At 52.9% G+C, this 26,241-nt stretch overlaps 1 protein-coding gene across 1 annotated transcript; it reads right to left on the bottom strand.

Annotated features, from left to right (window-relative positions):
* Positions 1-440: 440 nt before the first annotated feature.
* On the bottom strand, positions 441-25,290 carry Dpt (dermatopontin). The gene is made up of 4 exons (XM_046430231.2): positions 24,860-25,290; positions 13,234-13,359; positions 5,287-5,394; positions 441-1,518 (listed from the first exon to the last, which is right to left on the bottom strand). The coding sequence occupies exons 1-4, from the start codon at positions 25,168-25,170 to the stop codon at positions 1,452-1,454; spliced, it is 612 nt and encodes a 203-aa protein (XP_046286187.1). The 5' UTR covers positions 25,171-25,290; the 3' UTR covers positions 441-1,451.
* Between the last annotated feature and the right edge of the window lie 951 nt (positions 25,291-26,241).

Below are 26,241 nucleotides of genomic sequence, written 5' to 3'. Positions count from 1 at the left end.
AGATGCAGTCACCCTCCTTGAGGACTGAGGTTCGTGATCTTGGCCACCTCGGGGGGCGTGTGGAAGGTACATGCCTAGTACCTCCGTTCCTGGTAGAGAGGAAGAAGGGAGGGCAGCACAGATGGGAAAAGGCAAACTGTTTGGGTCAAGGAAATAGGGGCTTCCTGTGGTTAAAACCGCTGTGACACATCCGGGTCTGGATGGCTGAAGGGAGCCCCGGGGGAGAAACAGCCAGGCTCAGAGGCAGAGAATGTGTTCCCGTCTCTGGGATCCTCCGGTAAAGCCAGCACCGGGCACTCGATCTACCTGATCCCGACTCTACCAGCGTCATCTTTGTGTTCCAGGGTCCTGGGCGAATCACAAGGCTGAGCTGGGTTTGCAGAATGAGTGAATGACTAATCAGAAAGGGGAGGGGGAGGGAGCAAGACGGACCCTTGATGTTTGCAGCACAGTAATGTTAAAACTTTATTCCTTTTATGAGGAAGAGAGTACAAAGGGCCAGGGACAGACATATCATGGGAGGAAGAGAGAGTCTCACCTCAGCAGAGGACACCCGTGCTAACCTAGGCAGGAATCCTCAAGGCCACCTTTCCCACCCAGACACCCAGGCCCAGTGCAGGAGGCTTGGCCAGAGGCCCCAGGGCTGCAGGCATGTGCCAGCCCCCCTGCCCCCCCCCCGCCCCGGGAGTCCTGGGCATGCCTCTGGCTGCCAGTAACCCCACACTACTTCCCATTCCCCAGAGCGACCCGGCCACGCTCATCTCGCCAAGCTCCCAGTCTGAGTCCCACTCTCCGACCTTCTCTTGACATGATTCTACGGCTCCGTGGCCCCTGCACGCGTCCTCATTGTGGTAGACGGACCTTCACCTTTGAGTTGAGGAGGTTCAACTCTGCCCTCACCCCCTCCACCCCCCCCTTTCACCTGCAGGTCCCCTGGAGCACAGAGGCCCTGTGGAGGGGGGTGGAAACACGTCACTTCAAGGCAGAGGCCTGCTTTGTGAGGACCCTGGGTGTCATTCCAACAGACTTAGCTTAGAGCACCTGTGCTACACCCCTCCCCAAGCTCTGCCCACCGCCCTCTCCTTCCCTCCCTCCCAGGTCACTGTGCTGAACTCAAAGCTCATTTTACAGTAAAGCAGCAGCCAGGCGAGCCAGGGCCCAGGAGGCGGCCTGGGAGCCCAGTGGGCACGTGCCAGCAGGGAGTGTCGACGGTCATGGGAGACAGTTGCTACGGAATACGTTGAAAGCGAGAAACGCGGCTTAATTGTGGATGTCCTTATAAATGCGGTGCCATGAGAAGGGCCCAGGCGGCTGGCACAGCTGTTCCCGCATCAGGGAGAAGAAAGAGCGGCAGAAACAGCTGGTGGGGGGGGTGGGTTCCAGCTGACGTCACACGCAGGACACTGGGACTCCCGGCCCCTTCCCTTCGCCCAGGTCTGGCAGGGGCAGATCTAAGCATTTGCAAATTCGCAGTTGTAGTCTGTCATGCGGCACATGATGAACTTCCACTGGCGATCCCTGTGGGGACAGTGGGAAAGGAACGTCAGTGAGAAGAGCCACCCACCAGGGGAAGCGTCCCTGAGTCACCCACCAGGGGAAGAACCTGCTGGGGAACAGGATGGAGCTGGGAGTGCAGGGACACCAAAGCTCACCGTGTCCTTGGAGGACTTGTCCATGAAGTCTCCAGAGAACCGACACCTCTGCGGGAGGCCTGGCTGCCCCTTGCAAGGGGACAGTGAGGGTCCAGCCACACAGAGGCTCCTGTTCCTCCCTGGTGGCCAGCTCCCCACAGCATCCCCCGAGCACCTCAAGGACCAGAGGCTAGCTAGCGGCGTGGTGAAAGCACTTGTTTGACACCCTCTGCCTCCCGCTGTGACGAACCTTCTTTCTCTGGGGCCACTGTGCTCTCGTGGAACCCCTCTTGACTGAGTGCTCACTGTGCCAGCCCACCCTGCACTCCTGTGTGTCTCTAAGAAAGCACTAAGCAGAGAAATGAAGGGAGGGGACCACGCAGGACCCCCCCTCCCCAGGTGAAAAGGAAAGGCCTGCCTTCTGGAACACAGGAAATGGAATGGCCCTTGAGTCCAAGTGGGGGGGGGGGCCCAAGCGGACACAGAATTGCTCAACTTTGAGAACCATGGTGTGGCTGCATGTCAGGGAAGGTTCCTTGCTAAGAACAGGGCCATGTCTTCATTCAACCATTTAATAACAATCTCTTGGGTGCCACCCTGCCCGACGCTCTGCTGACCCAGCACCATTTAACAGTGTCACTGGTGACGGGACTGGAAGCCCCTCCAGCGCACCCAGCCTGCTCTCTCAGTATCTCACTTGATTTGGGTTGAGGGGCAGGGGCAGGCTGGGAGGGCTAAGTGATGGCTTTTAGGGAACACGAGTCATAGGTGATGGTGTCAGACTCCCAGTCTGCTGGACCTCACACCATGCTGCCCCCCAGCAAGGTGCCCCTCATCCCACCAGAGGACGAAGCTGTCATACCCTTTGCCCAGTCCCGATAAAGGGCAAAAATAGTTTCCCTTTATTCAATCATTCAAACCCTCCCAGAGCACCCTGGGATCCTTTGACTCAGAGACAGCTTCTGAATGGGAAGTGGGATGACCACCGGTTCTGGGGAGACGATGCGCCCGCTGGAGCAGCCCACGCAGGCTTCCCAGCGCTGCCCACTGCTCCAGGTACCTGTGTAGGGCAGTAGGGAGGAGACGCCCAGCGCAAGCCTCTGAGGCTCTGGATGACCTATCAGCTATTCGTTGGTGTGTGTTTCTACAAATGTCAACAGGGGACATGGCTTGTTTAGATATTTAGCAGATTGGCGGCCAGTCTTGTGTACCTATGTACCAAGAAACAGAGGTAAATCAGACTTTACGGCCCAGCATTTGTACTGATTTTTAAGAAAAATTAACTGATTTTTAGTTAACTAATTGCCTAATCGATGCCAAGAGAAATTCTTGGTCCTCAGAGGAGCAAGCTCTCCCCCCAGGCTCAATCTCTGGTTTCCTTCCAGGACAGGGTTTTCATCCAGGGATGCATTTGCTCTCTAGTGAATATTTGGCAATGTCTGCAAACAGTTTTGCTTATCACAACTGGGGATGGGACACTAGTGACATCTAATGTGTGGGCTTCACATGCAGAACCACAGGACACACCTCTGTCTGTCTGTCTCCAGATGTCCACAGTGGTCGTGCCAGGCCCCTAGTTCTTTACTAAGAGGGAACCACCATGATTTGCATATGAAGGCGGGCAGGTGCCCAGGGAGTCTCTTGGGCCGTACCCTCCGACCTGGGCCTCAGCATCTTCACAAGGGCCAAGAAACCCAACTTAGAGATCCTTAAGTTGCTGATATTAGCGACAGCAGCAAAATTGCATGGGTATACTCATTTTTTTTGGGGGGGGGTATTTATTTTTAAACAATGCAATGATGCATTCCTCAGTTTTCTATGATTCTAGGTTATCCATAAGACCGAACATTTCCAAACCATCAGGAATTGCACATTTGAACTGCCAAAATATATTTATTTTGCAATCATATTGGATGCCCTTCTCTCTGTACTGTATTCTTTTCTGCCTTCTTACCCAGGAAATGCAGAATCAATTTCTTTCTGACCTGGAGACATTGTTAGGAGCACTGGACACCCTACTATGCGGCAGTTGCCTGTTGCACTGTGGGGAACACCTCCCTGCCCAATGGCACAGTTTCCCTTGTTCACTGAGTTCTTGGCCTTCCTTTTGTTTAAATATTTTTGTTGTGCGTCGCATCATTCAGCTGTTTCTTCTCATTGATGAAACGGGTTTCATTCTAAGTAATATTCTCTAAGTTGCTCTTTTTAGAAAATAGGTAACTAAGCGAGTTAAGTTATGATAACTGTGGGTCTCTCCTGTGGGTGTTTTGTTCTTCATGGAGCCTCCAATATCTACTGGGCTTTTCCAGAGCTACTTAATGTCTTTCTTAAAAAACAAAAAACCTCTATGCCATCTTAAATAAGTTATCTTCGGTAAAAGGAGGTGTAATCTCATTTGAAAACATAAGTATACGCAATAGATAAGTCGCACTCAAATTCAGCATAGTTATCTAACGAGCTAATGTAAGTTTTATTCAGTTTGCAAAATATGCACTGGTCATTTTCTAGGAATTCATTTCTGTACAGAGTGACCACCACCTTATTAAAAGTAGGCAAGCCCATCTTTGACCCCTGAATACCCTGTACCTCTCTATATCATAGTGGAACTGGGCCGAACTCCAGGGGAAGGACATATCTGCAGGAATTTTGATTTTTGTTTTCTTATTGTTTTGTCTTGATGTATTCTAGATAGGGTTGGGAGCTGACCATGAGAGAGGGAATTTTAAAAGCTCACTTTTTTTCTTTCTTCTTTAGATTAAAGTTTCCTCTTTCATGAAAAAAAAATCCTAGCATTGTCAAGGATTGAGGTATTCCTTTTTCATTGTAATTATGTTTAGTGGGTGCCCTGGGGTCTGTTAGTGCCTCACCCCAGATTCATCGTCTGGAACCTGAAACCTGGTGTACTAGCATTAAGAGGTGGAGTCTCTTGGGAGGTGACTAAGTCTTAGGGGCTCTGCCCTCACCCCTGGGATTAGTGCCCTAATACAGAGGCTGAAAAGGAGCTGCCTTGTCCAGTCTGCCTGTGAGGACTCAGGAAGTGTCCTTTACAGCATAGAACAGTCCTTCCCAGACACGGAATCTGCTGGCACCTTGACCTTGGGCTTCTTAGCCTCCAGAAGGTGAGCGATAACTTTCTGTTTTTCATAAATTACCTAGCCTAAGGTTTTATGTTACAGCTACCCACCGACTAAGACAGTAGGCCATTGTATTCCTTCTCTCCCATGCCTCTCCTCTCCCCTCTTCCTTCCCAAAGTGGGGGTCATGTCGCATCAGGATTGGACAGGGTCCAGTGTGACAGTGGACACTCTGCCAACAATTTTTGCCTTCTTCTTTTGATGCTTGGTGAGAGAAGTGCTCTTTGAAATCAATGTGGGGAAGAGCGGGGGACATCAAGGGACACCAGGTTTAGGACTCCTCTGGGAGCAGGTGGGATCCACCCTCGTCTCCCAGGGGAGCCGCCCTGTGAACAGAGCTCCTCATACCAGCTCACCTCTCCTTTCCTCCTGCTGTCCAGCCAACTCCTGGGCTAGCCCTTGACCGAGCAGGAAACTCAGGGAGGGAAAGCCCAGCCAGCTGTTCCTGCAGGCATGATGTCAACTAGGACCGGTTCCTACCTCTGCTGCCCCCGACCCCGGGGAAGGGGTCCCCATCTCACCTCTCCACAGCAGAGAAAGTGGTGGTTGCTCCTCGCATGTAGTAATCGTAGTTGTAGGAAATCATGTCTATTTCCTCCCCATAGTGGCCTGGGTATTCTGTCGTCAGCCTGTGGGAGAAACAACGAGGGCAGGGGGAAAAGATCAAGCTGACCATGATGGCAGGGAGCAAGGAGAAAACAGTATGGAGAGAGGCGAGGGGGACATCTGGGGCCCCAGGGGCAGCAGCCATCTCCCATCCCCACCCCCCAGTTCCTGGCTGCACAAGAAGAGGCACAGACTTCCCAGGCTTGGAAGCAGCATCAAATAGTAACGTTCTAGTCAAGCCACCTGGGATGATGCTTACAGAATGTGGATCATGACTCATTATTAGATCATAAAATTGATTTGGCTATGACCACTTTTAAAAAGGAAGAAATAAAAAGAACAGAAGATATCAGAGAATGCATTGCATGCAATAAAGATCAGTTAGTATGTAGATGTAGATTTTTTGTATGTATATGTATATTGATGTGATGGACCTATTTTGTGATAGTTTAATACATATTTCTTATCATGGGTCACAATTGAAAAAGTGTTCAAAATTCTTCAACTAAAATGTGAGCGCCACAAATGTGAAGTTTTTGTTGTGTACGTTTCTCTGGCAACTAAAACAGTTCCTGGTACATAGTAAATATTTGCAAAATAAATAAATGTCCTTGGGAGAGTCATTTAATCTGTTTCCTGTTCTTATAAAAGAATGGAAGCCACCTTATGGTAAATACCAGATGTGGAATCATTAAAGATATTTGTTTCTTCCTCTTCTTCCTCTTTTTCCTTCTTTCTTCCCCAAGGTAGGGTCAATTCTAGGTTTCCCTTGAGTAGGCTTCTTATGGTTCATCCCAGAGTAAATCTAGAGCCCCTGGGTTCTCATAAGGGCTTTGATCCTGGGGTCTTCAGACCAAGAGAGTCTTTTCAGTGTGAAGTGGGTTCTTGAAGTCTATCCACATCCCCAGGGCTGCCCAGGAAACAGCTAGTGAGTGAGCACCAGTAATTCCATTTGGTTTAGGTTGACCAGGTCATTGCATATCGATGGTGGAAAGATCTTCCCCACCGTAGACCGATGATCTTCCTTCTTAAGATTATAAGGGTGGTCATGAAATCTTGAGAAGCCTGAGTTTTCAGCTGCAGGGGTCCTTGGAGGATCCTGGTTTGGGTGCAGCAGGACAGTGGTCAGCCCAGGAGTTCCGGACAGGAGCAGAAACCAAGGCCACCCCTGGCTCATGGTCACTCCATCCACATTGCTCATCTCCCCTCCTTCTATCATTTATCTTTCTCTAGACATGATTATGCTCTATCAGACGCCAAGCCCAGGCCAGAGCAGGCTGCGTGTGTCTGCTTGATGTGCAGATGAAGGAGAACCAGGCTGTTAGTTCAGGGGCCCATTGGGGCCTCTACAGAGACCTGAAAGCAGGACTTCCTCTCTCTCTCTCTCTCTTTTTCTTTTTTGTTAAATATTTGTTTTTTAAAACCAACCTTCCCTCCTTCCTTCCTTCCTTCCTTCCTTCCTTCCTTCCTTCCTTCCTTTCTTTCTTTCTCTCTTTCTTTCTTTCTTTCTTTCTTTCCAGTGCTGAGAATCAAACTCAGTGCCTCACACATGCTAGGCAAGCGCTCTGCCACTGAGCCACAACCCCAGACCCCATGGACTTCCTATTTCTAATGAAAATGTCAGTTAACTGTCCCCTCCGTAGATCTAATAGGGCCTCGTTTGAATCCCACTGCTTTGTGATCCTTGAAGATTCTAATAGGGCTGAGCTAATGTTTACCCCCCTCCCCAAAAAGAGGGGATTACTGAGAACATGAATATTGCCAATGAGTTTTTTATGAGGGAAATCCTTTTATTTCAGGGAACATAAAATGCTTTCCAGAACAAAACTGTTTGCACATGAGGTAAAAAGGTTAATAACCAATCATGTTTTCACTTCTGCCAAGAGAGTGTGCTATATTTGGCAATAGTGAATTAGGCTAAATTCAATTGCCAAAACTATTTGGAAATAATCACGCTAGATTTTCATTTCTTAAGTTTTTATTGGCCACTACAATTTGCCCTCTGATTACTTGGATAGTTAAATATATTTGGAATTAAGTGGGGAAGAAAAACTTGCATATTTTGATAAACATCAAGAAGCTTTAAGCCCCCAAGGGGGAAAAGATGGTGCAATGCTTTCATTAATGAGGACTCTATGACTTCATGTCTGATCACAGACAGACCCAAGGCTGCCTGCCCAACTGGACAATGCATCTGAGAAGCCTTCTGTAGACAGGGATGCTGCCCAGGGGGTTTCTAGAATGTTCTGGGGAAGGTGTAACACATGCTCACTGGTCCCAGTTGGGTTTGGTTTTGTTTGATGTTTGGCTATTGCTTTGTTTTGTATCATAAAACCATGAGGTCAAGTTTAGAATTGCTTCCAAAATCCTGAGTAAGGGAGATAGTAAAAGAAGTTGGGTATTGACAGAAATCACCCCTACTTTCTGAAACCAAGAATGTGGAGGGAGACATGACTCCATCATTGTAGGAAGAGAACCTCCCAAACACCACCCATAGCAAGAATTTGTTTATTTACTTATTTTTTTTTTGTGGCATTGGGATTAGAACCCAGGGCCTTGTGCATGCAAGGTATGCACTCTACTAACTGAGCTATCTCCCAGTCCAAGAACTTGTGCTTCAATGTGGCCCAGGAGGCTGTATTTTGGAACCAGATGGATGTCTCCATTTAGTTGTTGATGATCTCGTTCCTTCTCCTCCCTCTCTCTCTCTCTCCTAATAAATGAAAGGCCCTGTAATCAATAGCTCCTCTGAGAGAAGAAAGAATTTGAACTTTCAGAGCTAGACACTGAGAGGGACAGGGTGTAGGGACTAGTCGGGGAGACGCCTGTGGGATGTGGCATTGGCCTTCCTTAGGACAGGGGTGGTCCAGCTTTCTTGTGGATTTCCAGGTCACTTCAGGGAAATGTTGGCACAGCCACTTCATACTGAGCCTTGACCCACATTTCAAAGAAGCCTTCAGCTTGGCATGATGGAGGGAGGAGGTCAGGAAGGTGGCTTTGCTTAACTTGTGGACCTGACTAGTGCCTGATTTTAAATATCCTGTTCTGATGTCCTCGGGCAGGCCAGCCCCACATATTCAGCATTTGATTAAAATACTGTAACTGTGTCGTGCTTCCTGCTGATGGCCACACGGTGAGCTCAGGGTCATCGGCACGTGGACCCACGCACTCCTTCTCGGAGCCTGTGTAGGAGAGGTCGGGGGAACCCCACACCGGTAGGCTTGATGCTCCACACTCAGCCAGCAAGAAGATGCCCCATCCTGACAGCAAATCACCGAGAGCTTTCTTGGGTAACCCCAGCCTGCTCATGATCCACCCTCTCTACAGAGATTTTCCAGCGAAGCAGCTGGGAACGAGAACCTGTCCGACGAGGCTGCCTTGTCTGCTTCGGTGATGCCCTGGTGTCACCAACAGGTGTTGCAACAGAACCATTTAAATTATTTTTGCAAACATAGGAAAAATAAAACCCTATAAAGAAAGGTGCCCATGAAGGAATAAGTACCCTGGTTACCCGCAGAGGGCTGGGCTTGGCCAGTGGGACTGAAGGACCAAGACCTCTGCCTGCACCCTGGAGCTGGGATGGGAGAACGAGTGTCCGTCGCCCCTGGCCGTCTTCTGGTGGCATCTGGGGGTTCATGTTTCATCAGTTCGGTGAGTGTCACGACCCAGGGAACACAGTCCCAGGGATATCTCCGGCTTACATGGGAAGAGGAACGTCCCTGAGCATTCTTCACATTGCTCTCTTGGAACAGAGTTTCTGGCGCTCTGTCCCAGCCCAGGCCTGGTCGGCAAGCACCTTTGTGGTGACTCATTGACTTCATCAGCCACATGACGTTACGCCAATGGCCCCCTCCACTAAAGTGACCACCTCCTGGCTCTGCTGCTGCTCCTGGAGGTCTCTTCTTTCCTCACCAGGTGAGAGACGGCTCGGTGCTGTGCAAAGAGATGGCCCTGCTCAGCCCTCCGAAGAAGGTCGCAGCCTCTGCCCTCATCTCCCGCTCTGTGTAATAGTGTCGCAGCTTCTGTGTGTGAGGTTCCGCGACCGACACACGAGCACAGGCTCCCTTCCACAGCAAAAGCCGCCCTCCTCCTCCCCACCGGGAGCTCAACCCACATCTACAAATTCTGCTCACTTTATATCCACTCACGTTCGCGGGGGACTGGTGAGCAGTTACTGTGTGGAGAGCTGAATGGTCGCCTCTGGAGCCCAGTAGAGGGGTGAGGCCCACGAGGCGGAATGAGGACCAGATCTGCCCGCGGGGCCTCGGCACTCCCAGCCTCCAGAGGACCCAGACTCGGGTGAGCCGCCAGACGCATCGGAAATTCCTGTGTCTGAGGTTTGAGTCCCGGGAGGGGGACGTGGCGGGGAGGCCCTGGCCGTGTGTAGCAGCAAGAATAGGTCTGAATTATGAACATGGCTCAGTAGTGACACGGCCACTCCGGTTGAGGAAATGGAGGACCCGTTCTGCCCAGAGGGGCTGCTGTTGGGCAGGAGGGCCTGGTGGCTTGTGCCGCACAAGGTGAGGCTGTTAGTGGGGCCTCAAACCCTGGGGATTCCCAACACTTCCAGCTCTTGGGGAGGAATCCACAAAGAACTGCCCTCCCACCAGGCCTCTGGGAAAGCTGGTATCACAGGCTACCCTCCAGGGGCAGGGCGACAGCACAACGGAGGGACCTGTGAGTCCTTCCTGTCCCTGACACAGCAGGACGGGGAGAGGGCTGGCAGACCCACCCCGTCCTGCACTGAGCTATGGACCTGAGGACAGGCCCTGAGCTTGGACTGGATGCTCTGGAGAGGGAGAGAAAGCAATGGGCAGCTTCACCGATTCTAACTAGGGCTGTCCAGGACCTCGGGAAAACCACACTCTGGCTTGGGACTTGGGGACGGAGATGGGGAGCTAGGAGTGGGGAATGTGACGTCCGAGAGGCGCAGAACCCCTGGGATGAAGGGAGATGTAAGGGTCAGGCAAGTTGATGCCTTATTTTCCTGCCAAGATATATTTTCCAGAGAACCCACTAAAGACCGCAGACCATTTAGAAAAGGAAACAATTGCTCAGTGCAGGCCTCTGGCTCCGGGGACACCCTCGGTCCCTGCCCGGCCAGGAGACAGGCTGGCGTGGAGGAGCAGCAGCTGGGCCTGCTGGGAGTGTGGAAGTGAGCCCAGAGGTCTCTGAAGGGCTGGGGTGCCTCCAGGGACACGTGTTTGTGGTTTGCAGACCACTGGACCAGGAATTTAAATTCTCCCTCACAAATAAATACATGCAAGTTCACACGCTCGTCCGATCCGGTGGGGACCGTTGGGTCACGGTGTGTCCACATCCATCAGGAATGTGCTCTCTAGCCAGGATGAGCGAGCCGCACTGCCCAGCCAGAGCCGGCACAGGCCCACCTCAGAGCGGCACCTTGGTTCCCACCAAACAAATAAATCCTGCACTCATTTGGGAGTTGGCTCGTGATCTGTTTTTTCCAGCCCAGAGTGGTGGTATGTCCAAATCCCTAAATGCTCTCAGCACAGAGATGCTGGACACTTTGCTAGTTCAAAACAGTGCACGATGCTTTCCAAGGGGAAGAGGGTGGTCCCCACTGTGCGAGCCGAGTTCCCTGGAGGGAGACCAGCCAGTTACAGGGATGTAAGGGGAGGTTTTGTGTCAGAGAGTCATCAGCATTTCACTGTGGGAAAGTGCTGGACCCAGTTCTCACTTCCCTCGGCAAGGCTGTTAAAAGGATTCAGTAAAATCATGCACACAAAAGATGTCTTTGCCGACTGCAAAGCTCCATCACAGCCGCCAGTCCTCCCCAGCGCCCGGCCCTAGGCCGAGCAACGGGCAGTTACTCATTTCACAGATTTATTAGGGGCCGACTTTGTGCCAGGCCATATGCTGAGATGCTGAAGGAATGTGCCCTAGAGGTCTCATCCGATTTAGAAAGACGCTCTAGAACGCCGAGACTGAGGCGATTCAAGTCTGCCCCTGAAATGTCTAGACACGCGTGGGCAGTGAGTCTCACAGCCTGCCCCGGTGCTCAGTAGACGCCCATTCTGCCGCTTCTTCGAGGTTTCCTTGGACAGGCACCATTTCCTGTGGCCAGGGCAGCTCTCAGCTCTAACAGCGTAGAGAAGCAGAGCCCTCCAAGTGCAGGCACACCCAGGGGACTCCCCTCAGAGTCCGCTTGCCCTGCCCTTCTGAGGAAGTCCACCGTAAGCCACTCCGCGTGGAGTCTCAGTGCTGAGGCGGGATGATCCCACACCTGTCGGCACAAGTCCACAACACCAGGCCCAGCGACAGGACACAAACCGATAAATCCATCTTGTTGAGAAACATGACCGCCCGTGCACTAACCTGATTAATCAGAGGCACGTGGACGCCTGGGCAGAACAACCAGGCGCACAGGCTCACGGAACACAGCAGATCCTGAGAAGAGGAGCACCCAGGACGGGTCAGAGGCACCCTGACCCCATCCCCTGTCACTCCTCAGGAGCCTTGCCCAGAAAATTGTCAAGGACCAGCTGTGCTTGCTGCCCAGGTAGCTTATTTACATCTTGAAGGCTTTGAATGCCAGAGGGAGCCTGGTTCCATCCTGAGACAAGCAGATGGGGCAGGGACACAGCAGAAGGCCACTCCTCAGGCCCCAGCAGGCTGGCGGTCTCTCACCCCCTCTCCTCTCCTCTCTGGAACCTTCATCCTCTCTTTGAAGACAGTGCACCTCTGGAACAGATGCATCGGAAGCTCGGAAGCCCTCAAACACCTGGTTCCCAGCCATCACCCATGGATGCCCTTGAGGGAGGGCAGGGCTCCAGACCCGGCAAACTTCTGCAAATCCTGCTTAAGTGCACCACCCCTCTGTCCCCCAAAGACACTGTCCCCCAAAGCACTGAGGCTGTTCAGAGAGTAAGAGGCTGTGCTGTGGGGAGGGGAGGAGGGAGAGAGAGGAGGCTTGCAGGAGGACACACAGAGACTCCTTCCACCTACTCCCTGGCTGGGACCTTCGATTTGGGACTCATGGTGGTGGTACCCCTGACCCTGGCGGTGCCTGCTCACCAGGAGCAGGTGCAGGAGGCTTTGTGGAAGGAGGTTGGGGAGCTGGGGAGCTGGGGAGGGAGCTGCTCCTTCAGGCAGCCACAGACCTCAACTGAAGGGACTCTGGGTTCCCTGTCAGTGCTTCATGCTGTCTCTCTCCCTAGGGACACCGAAGCCTCTTGGGCCTCTGTGGAGTAACACTGTCTGATGGCAGAGGCACACAGAACCCGCCAGGCGGTCCTGCCAAGCATCAGACCGCAGAGATGAATCACTAGCCTGAACCAGCCTTCAAGTGTTGTGACATTTTGGGTCCCTTCGTCCAAGGCAGAAACACCAGGCTTGTAAGGACGTGGGACTGAGTTATCTGGGTGAATAACAAACATATTCTCTTGGTCCACTGGAAACTTAGGTCGGTGGACACTGGGCGTGAGCCGCGGAGAGGAGAAGAACAAAACCTCACAGGCTGTGATTTCCAATTGATCCAGAAAAGAGCAGCAGCTCCTTTTCTGTCTGTAACTATATCCTAGAACTAACCCACGACAGGGCTGGTTTCTCCCAGGGGGACGCGGGGATCCAGGCTCCCGAGTGGGTCTTGCAGCCTTGGATGTGACAGGGAGCTGGCATGGAGGAGGGAAGAAGCACAGGCCTCAGCTCAAGGCTCAGCACCCCTGGAAAGTGGCTGGGCACTTGGGGTCAGGCCCGGCCTTGCTCCATGTTGTCTTCCTTCTGGTCAGAGAAGGAAGGGCGCGTTGGGCAGCTGCGAGCTCCCTGGAGTGCAGCAATTCTAATGCGGTCCCCCGTCCTCACGGGGCTTCCCTGCAGCCCCAGGGTCAGGAGGGACTCACCAGCAGGAGTACGGGCACCTCTTGCTGTAGCGGCAGCAGTAAAACTGCCACTCCCGGTCCAGCACCGACTCGAAGTAGCGGCTCTGGAAGCCCGCCACCAGCCCGTTGTTGGAGCACGTCTGGTACCTGAGGAGGAGAGAGCCGACCCAGAACCTAAGACGCTGATGCACAAACAGACCTTCCCGAGATCCCCCTGACACCACCAGCTCCTTCCCTGGCCTGATCCTAACAATATATTCCCTTTTTATACAAAAAAATAGAAGTTATGTAGAAATGACAAATGCTCACCATTAATATTCAAATGACTCAGAGTCTTTCAACTGGAGGAAGTTAGGGGACACTGCTCCCGAGGCACCTCTATGGATATGTAGTTAGGTGAAGGAATACATAAACGGGTGGTTATGAATTTTACAAATGCAACATTGTATATTTTTCCGGCCATTTAAAGTAAAAGATAATATTAATCATTTTACTGAACTTCAGAGGTGGGAGAACATCTTTACTACACGCATATGAGATAGTGCACTATTTCCGAGATACACAAAGAGCTCAAAAAACTTTTCACCAAAAAAATAAATAACCCAATCAATAATTGGTCTGAGGAACCGAACAGACATTTCTCAGAAGCAGATATACAATCAATCCACAAATATATGAAAAAATGTTCAACTCCTCTAGTAATTAGAGAAATGCAAATCAAAATTACTCTAAGATTTCATGTCACTCCTGTCAGAATGGCAATTATCAAGAATACAAGCTATAATAAGTGTTGGGCTGAATGTTCTCTCTGATATGCAGATGCTGATGCATAATTAGGGACAGGACCTGGGAAGAATGGGGGAACTTTGGGCAGAGAGGAGGAGAGGAGGTATGGGGGCAGGAAAGATGGTGGAATGAGATGGACTTCATCACCCTAGGTACAGGTGTGACTAAACATACGGTGTGACTACATCATGTACGACCAGAGAAATGAAAAGTTGTGCTCCATTTGTGTACAATGAACCAAAATGCATCCTGCTGTCATAACTAATTAGAACAAATAAATAAAGGAGGAGGAGGAGGAGGAGGAGGAGGAGACACATATAAATCCAGAGAATGGAGGAACTCAGTCCATGGACTATTCTCTGCTAACAGCATCCAAGCCCAGAAGTGTGCAGGGGTCTGTCCAGGGCTACCACCCCAGGTTCTCAGGGTTGTCCAGGAGCCTTGTCCAAGCCCTAGTGCCACAGGGTCCCCAGCTGCCCCAGTGCTGCAGAGAGGTCTGAAAGGTGGAGCACTCCCCGCAGGGAACGGAGCAGCAGGCCGACGGAAGGGTCTTCCTGGCCTAGCACCACGCCCTGCTCCTCACACGTGGCAGCTCCGCCCCGTCCACTTGCGCTCAGCTGTGCTGTGCTGTGCTGCTCCCCGAACTGTCCCTTGTATCTGACGGCACCGTCCTCACTAAGGGTGGGCTTGGAGCAGTGCAGACCTTTCTTCCTCTGTCCCATCTCCAGCACCACCTTCTCCCATCCCCCAAATCCCACAGCACCCTGAGTTTTGCCCCTTTCTGCTGGGACGATGAGGGTGCTGCTCAGAGGGTTCTCACCTTACACAAACATGACCTTCACGGACCGCCCTGGTCTGTGGTCTATAAAGAGGAGAGGTTTCTGTAGTTCTGGTGGCTGGGAAATCCAGTCGCCTGGTCCTGGGCTCTGGTGAGGGTTTTCTTGCCGCATCTTAACGTGGCGGAGGGCATCTCAGGCCAGGCAGAGCAAGTAGGCCAGCTTGGGCCTCTATTTGCCATCATAGGGCCCCTGCCCCATGACTGCCTCTCAATGGGCCCACCTCCAGATACCATCTACATGGATTTGGGGATAAAGTGTCCCATACGTGAACTTTGAAGGACACATTCAACCCCAGAACAAACCCTTACAAAATAGGTCTTTAGCCACCTCCATGTCTTGGCATTTTCTACTCATCCTTGCCGTGGATGTCCCCTTTCAAGAGTGGGCACAGCAGGTGGTTTGTTACTCAGCCTGATGGCTGCTGGGATACAGCCTGTTTGTCCAGAAAAGAAAAGTCCCCAGAAAGTCTCAGAAGCAAGGTGACAGTAAGTGCCCGGGCTGGCCGTGGAGAGGCACGCAGACCAACACCGTTGGCAGCTGGATTTTATTTGTTCTTTTTCATTGCTGGAAATGAACTCGTAGATCTGAGGAATCTAGACATTAATTAGGTTGCTTCTCCCTGGTTGGAAGGCGTCTTCCCTCTCCATTCGTTCCGTATCCGGGTACTCAACTACACACATGCACATTTGGGCTACTAGCGGGGAGCACCGTGGGTAGCTCTGGGGCCCATCTCCCAGCATGCTCTCTGCTGCCCAATTCCTAGCAATGTCGGGGAGAGGCGACCTCAGCAGGAGCTCTAAGAGTCAGAGCCAAGCTCCGGTGTATCTGGGGAGAGAAGGAGCAGCACATGGTGCTGGGTTCTGCCTCTCTGCAGCGCTGGGCTGCGGCTTTCCTCTGACAGAGCCCTCAGGACTGGGCTGGGCTGTGACCTCCCTGGAGCCACGGTGCCAGGGCTCCCATGGTCCTGGGCACTCAGCAACCCTCAGCAGACAGGGTTCCCACGGCAGTAAGTTCCCTGAAGTAGAAATAAACGCAGGGAGATACGCTGAGTAGAGTACTGAGGGCAAGCCAAGTTCCACGAATTCCCCGCTGGCTGGCAGCCAGCCTGGTAGCCGTTGGTCCCGAGTGGGAAGCGTGCTGTGTCACCTTCTCACACACCACCTCAGGTAACACTGCCCAGAGAAGACCGACTGGACCCCACAGGCGCCAGGCCTAGGAGCAGGGGGTGAACTGCCAACCTGCTCCCGGCATCAGTTAGGCTGCCTTTCGGTAGAGTGAGACTGGTCAGGAGCTGGTAGTGAGAATCATTCCTTCCAGGACGGGGTCTTGGAGTGATGCATTTCGGCATGCAGAGTGGTCTGTTAGCCCTGACACCTGACACCCTGGCTTCCTACCCCAATGGCCTCAGTGTCCTCATCTGTAAAGTGGACAGAATAGTTGCACATACTTACCAGCTCACTGTGCAGATCACATAAGACAGTGCACATAAGGTTCCTAGGAGAGTGGTGTTCGATGCTTAATAAATCTCTCCTGGCTGTCATTATTAATATTATTGTTTGGTTCCAGGGACTGAACCCAGGGTGCTTAACCACTGATCTGGGGCCCAGCCCTTTTTAATTTTTTAGTTAGAGACAGTGTCTTGCTAAGTTGCTTAGGATCTTGCTAAGTCGCTGAGGCTGGCTTTGAACTTGCACTCCTCCTGGCTTATCTCCTGAGTCACTGGTATTAGGTGTGCACCACCGCGCACCTAGCTGCAGGCTCTCATTGCATTTCATCTCGTCTGCAGTCGCTGGGGGTGCACTTGGTGAAGCCACTCCCCTCGAGTGACAGGTGGACTCCCATACACCCTAGCGGCTGCCTCCCTGAGGCAGAGCTCGCTGCTGTGGGAGTCTGGCCACCCACACTGTAGCACAGATGCTTTGTTATGTCTTATCACCTCCAGAGGAAGTGCGGTCCTGTGGGAAATAGTCATTTAATCTTTATTTTGCATTCCTTATAGGCCCTGACCCTGGCCCTGCAAGGTTAATGGAAGAATGGATGAACTGTGACTGACCAGCCGTTTCCCATGTCAGAGGCAGAAGTGACTTGTAAGAGCCCATCACTCGAGTCTGTGAAAGGCCCTGAAACTCCCTCCACGGGTTTCCATGGAGCTGGTGAGCCATCTGCCTGGCTGTGCCCGCCTTCTCCCTCAGCGGCCTGCGGAGGGCGGGGCGCCGGGGTGCTCTGCTCCACAAGCCCCTCTCCTGCACGGCTCTCTCTGTCCGTCACTGTTTGCAAAGCTTCTTGTGCAGTGAGACCTGCACACTGACCTCGGCTGCGGGATTGTAGGCACAGGGGCCAGGCCTACAGAAAGGAAATGGGGGAGCCTGACCGGGCGGGGGGAGCTGGAGGGCCTACACTGCTACCGTTACCCCAGCTCAATTCCAAAAGAAACAGTGGTGCAAGGAGGTGCCGAGGCTCTGATTCACTCCACAGCACCCACGCGTCTCTCCTGAGCGGTCTGCAGGACAGGTGAGTTGGACTCACCCAGAGAGGCGCCTCCTGCTTCACTCTCTCCCCTGCTCTCTCACCGTCCCCCCGAAGCCTGAGAGTCAATTTCAGTGTCACAAACCGCAGCAATATTAGCCCTGCTCCACCTGATACTAGAGACTTTCTAGAGGGAAATCACAGGGCAATTACTCCTCCTCTGACAAGAACATTTTCAGATTGTTCTCAGAAAATGGCCTTTCTGAAAAGGGCTAATCTCAGGCCATCACTCTGAAAGCAAATTTCAGACAGAAAATTTCTTCTGCCTCTGCAATAGCAAAACAGAATCAGCAGGACACAGAGAAGGAGCCCCTTGGAGGTCAGCAGACAGAGAGCTGGGCCCAGCTCTGACCTCAACGTCTTCTGTGGAGCCCCACCTAAGCCACTGAGAGGATTCCATGACATAATGCTGAGGTGTAACTGAAGGCCCAGGATCCAAGTTAGGATTTATCCTCGGCTAGAGCTCATGCCCGTGAGCTTTGGGGGAGCACGAAAATCAAGTCTGTATCGCCCTATTTCCGGTCACTCTGGCCAGGCTTTCTCATTTTGTCTGGATTCTGCATCAAGTCCAGGGCCACTGGACATGAAGGACAGCGGAAGCCAGATCTGGGAGGTGGGCCCAGGTTAGACTCACAGAAAGTGTGACCTCTTGGCAGCTGCAGTGGGGTCGGCTTGGGTGTAGAAGGGGGTAAAGGGACACAGCACCGCTGTGGCCAAGAGCTCTCAAAGTCTTACACAACAGACAGGCTGGTTGTGCTGGTTGTTTTCTTCCCAGCTCCCAAATATACAGGTGCAGTCAAGGTGTGCTGTTCTATCCCCGACCCCACTGCAGAGATGGGCCAGGTCAGTTCTGACTGTGATCCAGACCAGCGACTGGCTCCCTGTGATGTGGGGGCCGTGTGGCGTGGCCCCCTAACTCCCTCAAATTTCTTCCCATTTCCTGGAGCTGGATGGGGCTCTCAGTTGTACCAGGAGGGCTTCATTCTCTTAAAGCTTTAACTTTTGGTAATTCTGTTCTCCCCAGAATAATTCTTTAAGTTGCTGACAGGCTCTCAAAACCTGGTCCACAGAACTGTGGAAGGTTCATTAAGTCTTTCCACCAACGTTCCGTAGAACCTGCTCTGTGGATGGTGCTGCACAAGATCTGAAATCCTTGCTGGAGGTCTGGTACTGATGAGCAGACCTCGTGGTGGTGGACATCGGAGATAAGAAGCAGATGGAGAGTGGAGCACGGGTGGGGACCACCGGGCAGGGAGGGCAGGGCAGGGGCAAACCCAGCTGGGAGGCAGGTTGCCCGGTCAAAGGAGCTTTTAGAGTTCTGGATTTTTCTCTTATGCCCAAACCCAATGACTCCACGATCCATCTCACCCTTCTGCTGACACATGTACCCATCTCTGCGAAGTGACAGGATCATGTGAAGGGGAAGAGACGCTGTTTGTCAGCCGTCTGCACATGCTATTAAAAGGCAGGAGAAGAGCTAGTTATTATTACTATGCTCATAAATATTTATGCTTTAATAGAAAGAGGAGCTACACACTGATTTCCTGACACCACTTTCTTTGGGGCCTGCGATCAGAGTCGTCAGGGTTGGATGCTTCCAGGGGACCATGAGACCAGCCTCAGAAAGTAGATCCCCACCTCCGACTCCAAGAGGTCCTCCTTCCTTGACATTCCAGCTCACACTGCTTTGTCTTCCTTGTGACAGGTCAATATATACCTCATACAACATGTCCTGTCACTGAGCAGCCTGTGGCGTGACAGTGTCACCACCTAGACCCATCCTCCTCCCAAAGGTAGGGCGTGAGCAAAGCCCCGCTGTGCCCAGTCTGCCTCACTCCTGCCTGCAACTAGGCGCGAGTCCTGCTGTCCACGGCCAGGTTCAGGTCAGCAGTTGGGACCAGGCATCAAGACACGGAGCAGCTTCTCTGGATGGAAAGACCTGGCACAAGATAGAGGGCGAACACCTCCCTAAAACAGAGGCCCTGGCCCATTTTGGAAAAATACAAGTTGCGGAGACTACCACAAAGGCCCTAAAAAGACCCAGAGCATCTTGTGAGAGGCGTTCACTTCCTGGAAGCAATTCCAGGCCTTTCAGGCAAGGTCCAATGCTACTTCAGTGTGCATTAAGTTGTAACAAGCTACTGATAACGTGCATTTAAAATGCTTAGAGATCATAATTGAATTAGGTGCTTTAAAAGCAAAACGATAGGTATCAGACAATCTGTAACCCAGCCATTTGGATTTCTGCTCCAACTTTGTAAGTTGTGGACAATGTGATGTTTATCCCCATGAGCCCTGATTTCCACAGAGCAGTCATTGTTGGTCACAACAATGTAAATGCAGGTTTAGAGAGGCTAGATAATTTTCTTAAGGACACACAGCAAGTGAAATACACACATTACCTCATTTAATTCCCACAACCACCGTGGGGCCTGTAGATGCAGAGACTGAGGGTTTGAGGGTTGGCCTGGCTGGGTCAAGGACGTGCTGGGGCTATGTTTGGGGAATTTCCTGTCTGACTCCAAAGTCCTTAGATCTTCAGAAGCACACACACATCTCCCAACTCTGCAAGTCTCTCACTGATTGGAGGATCGTAGCGGGCAGGAGCCCAGGGACAGGCAAATCTCTGAAGGAAGAAGTGGATTTTGCCTTCCTTACAGGAGCCAAGAGCGCTTTGCTCCCAGACAATGGGTTCCCAGTCCTGAGAGTGACTTGGAGGGAAGGAAGGTCAGCAGGAGTCCTAGATCTGCCAACCTGCTCTCCTCCGCGGCCTTCTTGCCCTCAGAAGTCCTCGCTTCGTGGATTCGATGACTTCTTTGGCTCAGCCCACACCACGGCCTTATCAGCACCTCTCCCCTGCCCCTGACACTGGACGTCCAGCTGGCTGCCCTGCCGTTCCTGAGCAATGAGTTGGCAATGGGTCTCCTTCATCAGAGCCCTGGTCTGTTCAGACAGACACAGCGAGTACGCCTGCTTTCCACTGCGGTGGTGAAGGCCCACAAGGCTGGACAGGACCTAGTCCAGAGCACAGACCCTGTGCTCAGATCCCTTCAGTCTGCAAAGTTAATGACCGTAAGCACTGGATGGAGGAAAGTGTATGAAAGGACTAGACATAAGCCACACGTCCCCACATGGATCAGGGTCAGGACCACAGAGCTTGCAGTAATGTCCTGTTTCACTGCCTTCTCGACTGCTACTTCCTTGGGGCTTCACCTCCTAATCTGTGGGGTAAGAAGACTGTTCCCCGGGCCTTCCAGACCTGCGATTCCTGGTTTTGGCTATGGTCAGTTTGCCTTTTAAATCCCAGGTGTACTCCACAGCCTTCGGTTTTATGTGCCTGTTAGCCTTTCATTTTGAAGAAGCTTTACACTTACCTAAGAGCTTTAAAGACAACACACGAGATTGATGTCTGCCCTCCATCCTGGCTGCCCTGGGGGCTCCCTTTCAGAACCTGGGGGTGTTTGTGACCCGTAAGGAAGTAACCAGCCCAATCTTCAGACTTCACTGGGATTTCACCAGTTTTTCTACTAATGCCCTTTTTCTGTTCCAGGATTCAAACCAGATGCCGTGTGACATTTGGTCTTTATAGCTTTTGAAATAAAGAGTTTAGTGGTCTACTTTTCAAATTATGGAGACAGTAAGACCATGGGAGAATGCAAACTGAATCAGGGACACATCCTGCGGCAGGAACATGCGTTGGCAATCCCCCTGGTGTGTCTCTGAGATCCTCAGGAGGACTTCAAAGGCCATTCTGCATCTTGGCACATGTGGAAAACCAAAAGAGGTGTGAACAATAAAGCCCAGCTCTTGTTGTAGACACGGGAAGGCTGGGAATCAAAGACAGAGCAAAGTGACCTCCTTCGCGGTGACCTTGCAGGGAATGGGGGCCGGGGTTGGAACTGGGAGCACCTCCAGCACTGAGGAGACATATCACTCACCACGTGCTTACGGGGCCAAGGACACCAGCACCCCCTGGGCCATACGATTACTGCAGTAGAGGAAGCTTAGAGGGTGGGCCGTGCTGACCTAGGGAAGGCGGGGCCCTGCACTGACTCAGAACCAGGAAGGGGGCAGCTGGCCTGGGTGGTGCAGAGCCTTGAGCTTCACTACAGTCACCTATGGAAACCAAGTTCCCGCCTGACAAGTCCAGCTTCCGATTGGCCTGGAAGCTGACACAGCCCTGAGGGGCAGTTTTCCTTCTTCTCTTCTCATTGTCTGAACTGTCGTGGACGAATTCATAAATTCAGCTCTAGTATAAACGGTGCCTGTACACAGGACACTCTTCCTCCAAATTCAGTTCTGTGAGATCTGCTTTGCCCGAAAGAGGCCTCATCAAACGCCTCATTCACTAGATCTTTCTGAGCTGCCATTGGTAGGAAGTCATGAGCCAGGCAAGGGTCTGGATTCAGACCTGTTTTAGAGCACTCGGTACCTTTTCCTGTAGCATCCCCGTTAAAGCCCTCTACCGACATGTGAGGTGGGTATCCTCTCCTCCTCTCTCTTTCTGTGCCAGGGTAAGGAGCAGAAGACAGAGGAGTGGAGGCAAAGGCAAGTAGAATGCAGTGGTTCTCCCTGCCCTGACTCCATGTTCTCTCAGTTCTCTGAGGCCTCGGAGCTGAGAGATGACACAACAGGAGCCAGGAGTCCAGGCTCCCTGATCCCAGGTCCTTCCACCACACGGCGTCTCAGCCTCCCTAGAACATTCCAGCTTTGTCTTGCTTTACACAGGGCCATGCCATCCCAAGTCAGCGAACATCCCCTGGAGTAGCCCAGGCCTGTCCTCAGGGCAAACACACACCTCCTGGCCATCATTGTGGGCGTCTGGGCTTCGGAATCCAGCATCCCAAGACAGGGTTTTCAGCAGAGAAACAGGAGGGACCCTGGCTTTACAGGCACGGGGCTCTGATGGCAGTGTCCTTTAGAGATGGTGCCCCATTATCAAGGTTCTCCGGCAGGTCCTGAATACTGTTGTCACACTTGTGTTTGCAACCCTCCCCCTCTTAAAATAAAACATACGCTGATTTGCTTCTGTAAGGTAGCCAAGTTGCACACAACCATGGACGCTTCCCCCAGAAAGGACAAGAGCTGGCAGCCTATGGGCAGACGTGAGTGATCCCTTCAGTCTGCAGTGATTTCTTTCCTTTCAAATATTTCACTGAGACTGGAGTCTGAGCTCAAAGTCATGATCATCTGAAAAACTACCTGGGGGTTAATGGGCATCAGTCTGGGGTGGCCAAGTCCCACAGGAAAGAGGCTGTTCTGCATGTTCGGCCTGTGATCAGCGGAGGGGGAGAAGGTCAAGTGCAGGTGGAAGGGAGAAAGGAAGGGTCACTGGACCCTGCACACCAGAATGTGGAGAGGAGGAGGGGAGACGGCGGTCAGCTTGTCTCTAGACTCCCAGGGGCCAAACCAAACCTGTGACGTCACCTCCTCCCTCTTTTCTTGGGGGTTCCTGACAAACCAGCCGTGAGTTGGCACGTTGAAGACTAGACATCGTGGGCTTCCCTCTCTGGCAGGGAGGACAAAAGGATCCGCAGACAGCAAGAAAAGCAGGGCACTTCCAGGGTGCGCCGTGCCTCCCCGGGCCGCAGAGCTTGCCCAGGCTGAGTGCCTGTTTCCAATGAGCTGGGAGCCTGGAGAGCGGAGCCCTGGGCCAAGGTCACGTTGCACATGGTCAGTAGCACCAGGATCCACGCCCAGTCCTCCCAACTCAGTGCAGGGCTGTCCTGCCGCGTTTGAGGAGCTTGGCTGAGTGCTCCTGTACGGCTGCCCTACAAAGGCTGTCAGAACGAGGCCCTACCCACAAGAGGGGCCTGAGACGGAGGCCTGGAGGGACAGTGTAACTAGGTCATTTCCGTGCTGCGTGCCGGCAGCGAGCCTGGCTGCGGGGAGTGCTGGACTCTGTCCTGTCCTCAAGCAGGCCTGATCTTGGAGCCACCCATCTGTCTGAAGGGGTTTGGGACCGTTAAATCTGCCTGCCAGAGGCAGAGGGATGGACGAGGATGGCCCACTAGGGCTGTGCAGGCAGCCCCTGGGCCCAACTCCCTGCCCACAGCTATCCCTCCCCACCCTTCCCCAGGCCAGCGGGGCCCCTGCTCAGCTGCAGTAACCAGGCTGGCCCTTCAGGCTGGCCCTGAGCTTGAGATCCGCCTCGCCCAGGATAAAGGGCTAGCCTGGCGCCGGTCCTGTGGCCCAGGCTCTGCAGACAGAGGGTGAGCTTCAGGGCCAGGGCCCTCGCTGGGTGGCAGGAGTGCCTCTCAGAGCCTGTCACTGCAGCTAAGCACATCATCTTGGGAGCTAAGACTTTCTGGATCCAAATCTCAGCTTCCCAGCTGAGGAGAAGCACCAGTTCTAAGACCACAGTTTGTCTACCTATGGAACGATTCATGGATTTGTTTGGAGCATTAAATGAGATAATCCATACAGAGGCTCAGCCTGGTGCCTGCTTAGGGTCAGCACTCAATAAACAGCAGCTGTTTTTGTCAGAGGCCCCTCTCACCTGGCTCCTCCACCCACGGGTGTCTCTTCCTCTTGGACTGTGGTCGTGTGACCCCTGTTTTATGATGGAGCCTCCCCACCCCCACTCCACACAGTGCCACTGCAGCCCCCATAGAGCCGTCTGGCTCACTCACAGACACACCCTGGCAGCTGGCCAGTGGACTTCCTGCTCCCCAGGCCTGTCTCCCGGGTTGGCCTCTGCCCTCTGCCCTCCGCCCCAGACCCCGAAGCCCAGGCTCCACCCAGGTGTTGTGAAAACCTGATGCTGAGATGGGCTTCTGACCGAGTGCCCCTGGAGCTGGACCTGGCTGGGACCGTCACCCCCACTCGCTCCCACTAGGGGAAGGGCAAGCTGGAACCCGTCCCATACCCTCAGGGGAGGACAGGGCCTCTCTCTTGAGGCCTCTCTCTTGTCCCCGCAACAGAACCCACTTTAGGTTTAGGCAGAGAGAAGGTTCTCGGTCCCCACAACCGAGAGAACATGGAGGCAGGGCCGGAAAACCACTCATTCTCTTGCCTCTGCCCAGTTCCTCTCTCCTCTCCCCAGTCACTTCTCTAAATCAATATTTCTCAAACTCTCTGTGTGGAGGGTCCAATTGTTTCTTTTCACCCAACTCCTGTGGACCAATGCTTTTGTAAAATAGTTTAAAAAAAATCACAAAGTGGAAATGGGATCCCAGTGTCACGGCAGCGTGAAGTCACCATAACGTTTCTTAAGCAATTTCAGTTCCTGTTCGCGTCCATTCTGCAGACCCCACCAGCCCCTGGACCCAATCACGAGTAGGTTCTATCCCTGGAAGGAACAAAACCTCAGGGAGCCCACCTGCCCGTGGCCACCTGGGGTCTGTGTCCTGTCTGTCACTGGGCAGCCCTGCCCCACCTGAAGCACGCCAGGGGAAGGTGCAGGGAAGGCGCGGTGCAGGATGTGCCAGGCGGGGGGCACCTCATCCCCTGAGAGTCCAGGGCCCAGGGGCATGAGCCCCACCCGCAGCCCTTACCATTCCATGCCGGCCCTGTTGATCTCCTCCCACCAGCACTCCGTGGGCTCCCCCAGGCGCTGCGGTGTGGGCATGCAGGCATAGTTCCACTGCCGGTCAGAGCCCTCCTTCTTGCTGAAGATGCTCCTCACGGCCACCACGACCTGCCCGTGGGGACACTGGAAGCTGAAGCCCTGCCGGTTCAGGTTCACCCACCCGTCGTCGCTGTAGTCCTGGTACTGCTGGTACTGCTGGTACGGGTACCAGTCGCCATACTGGCCCCAGGCCACGGTGACCAGCGGCAGGAGCACCCACAGGACAGTGAGGTCCATGCTTGCTGGCGTTTGGCAAAAAAATGTCACCCTAGGTCTGCCGGGCCGACTTTTATTCAGCTGCCGTCGACATGTGGCTTCCAGATGTGGGTGAACGGGGTCCAACTGCAGTGTGTCATCGCCTAAGTGAAACTTTTCCACGCTGAGAAATTGGCCGTAAGTACATCCAGCTTGTTTTAAGGTGGAATTCTAGGAACAGGCAGGGAGCGTGTGGGCTGGAGAAAGTCCCCAGAGAGAGGAGGACAATGTAGACAGATGACAAGAGCCAACTGGCCCTCTGCCCCTAGGAACACTGGCCTGGAAAAGCCCCTGTCTCTCGGCACGCCACCCCCTGCCATGCCACCCCTCACTGCCAACCCCTGGACCTGTGCTCCACACAGCCCCTGTCACAGAGATGTCCACAGTGCTATCTCAAAAGGCAAAAATAGTGAGAAGAAGGACAGCGTCACCCACAGCCCTGCAAACCTTAGCCCAACACCGTTGAACCCCAAGTCCAAGTGTGGGTGTCCTGGTGGCAGGGCGGCTCTCCGGAGGCCCGAGCTGCCTATGGAAGTACTGTGGCCTGTGGAAAGATCAGTCGGCATGATTCCACCCTTGAGCATCTGCTATCGGACCCGCCCACATCTAGAAACTGCTCTGCTCTCAGATTACACCATGGGTTAAGTCTGAATAAACCACTTTTACCCTTCACTGTCCTTTCCTTCACACTGAGTTGTCTCTTGTTGAGGTACAATTTATATGTAATAAAGTCTCCTTTTGTGACCTTTGGCATTCAGTTGGGTAAGCAGCACCGTAATCAAGGTAAAGGGTCCTGTCAATCCCACGCACCTCTCTGTCCCTTGCAGCCAGGCCGTTATGAACCCCGGGTCCCCGGACACAGTGACCTACTTTCTGTCCCTGTAGTCTTGCCTGTTCCAATGTCAAACGAATGGAATCAAATCTGCGTACCCCGTGTGTCCTTCTTGCCCTTAGCGTACTGCTCTTCAGGTCCACCGTGCTGTGCTGTAGTTCAGTTCTGTTATTTCTGAGGAGGGTTCCCTGGTAAGGATGAACCCCAGGTAGTTCATACCT

The sequence above is a fragment of the Marmota monax genome, unplaced genomic scaffold, assembly GCF_021218885.2.
Source record: "Marmota monax isolate L192 unplaced genomic scaffold, Marmota_monax_Labrador192_F-V1.1 WCK01_AAM20220418_F8-fsc00055, whole genome shotgun sequence".
Lineage (NCBI taxonomy): Eukaryota > Metazoa > Chordata > Mammalia > Rodentia > Sciuridae > Marmota > Marmota monax.
Note: the sequence above shows the minus strand (reverse complement) of the source record. Positions and strands in the feature narration are given on the sequence as shown.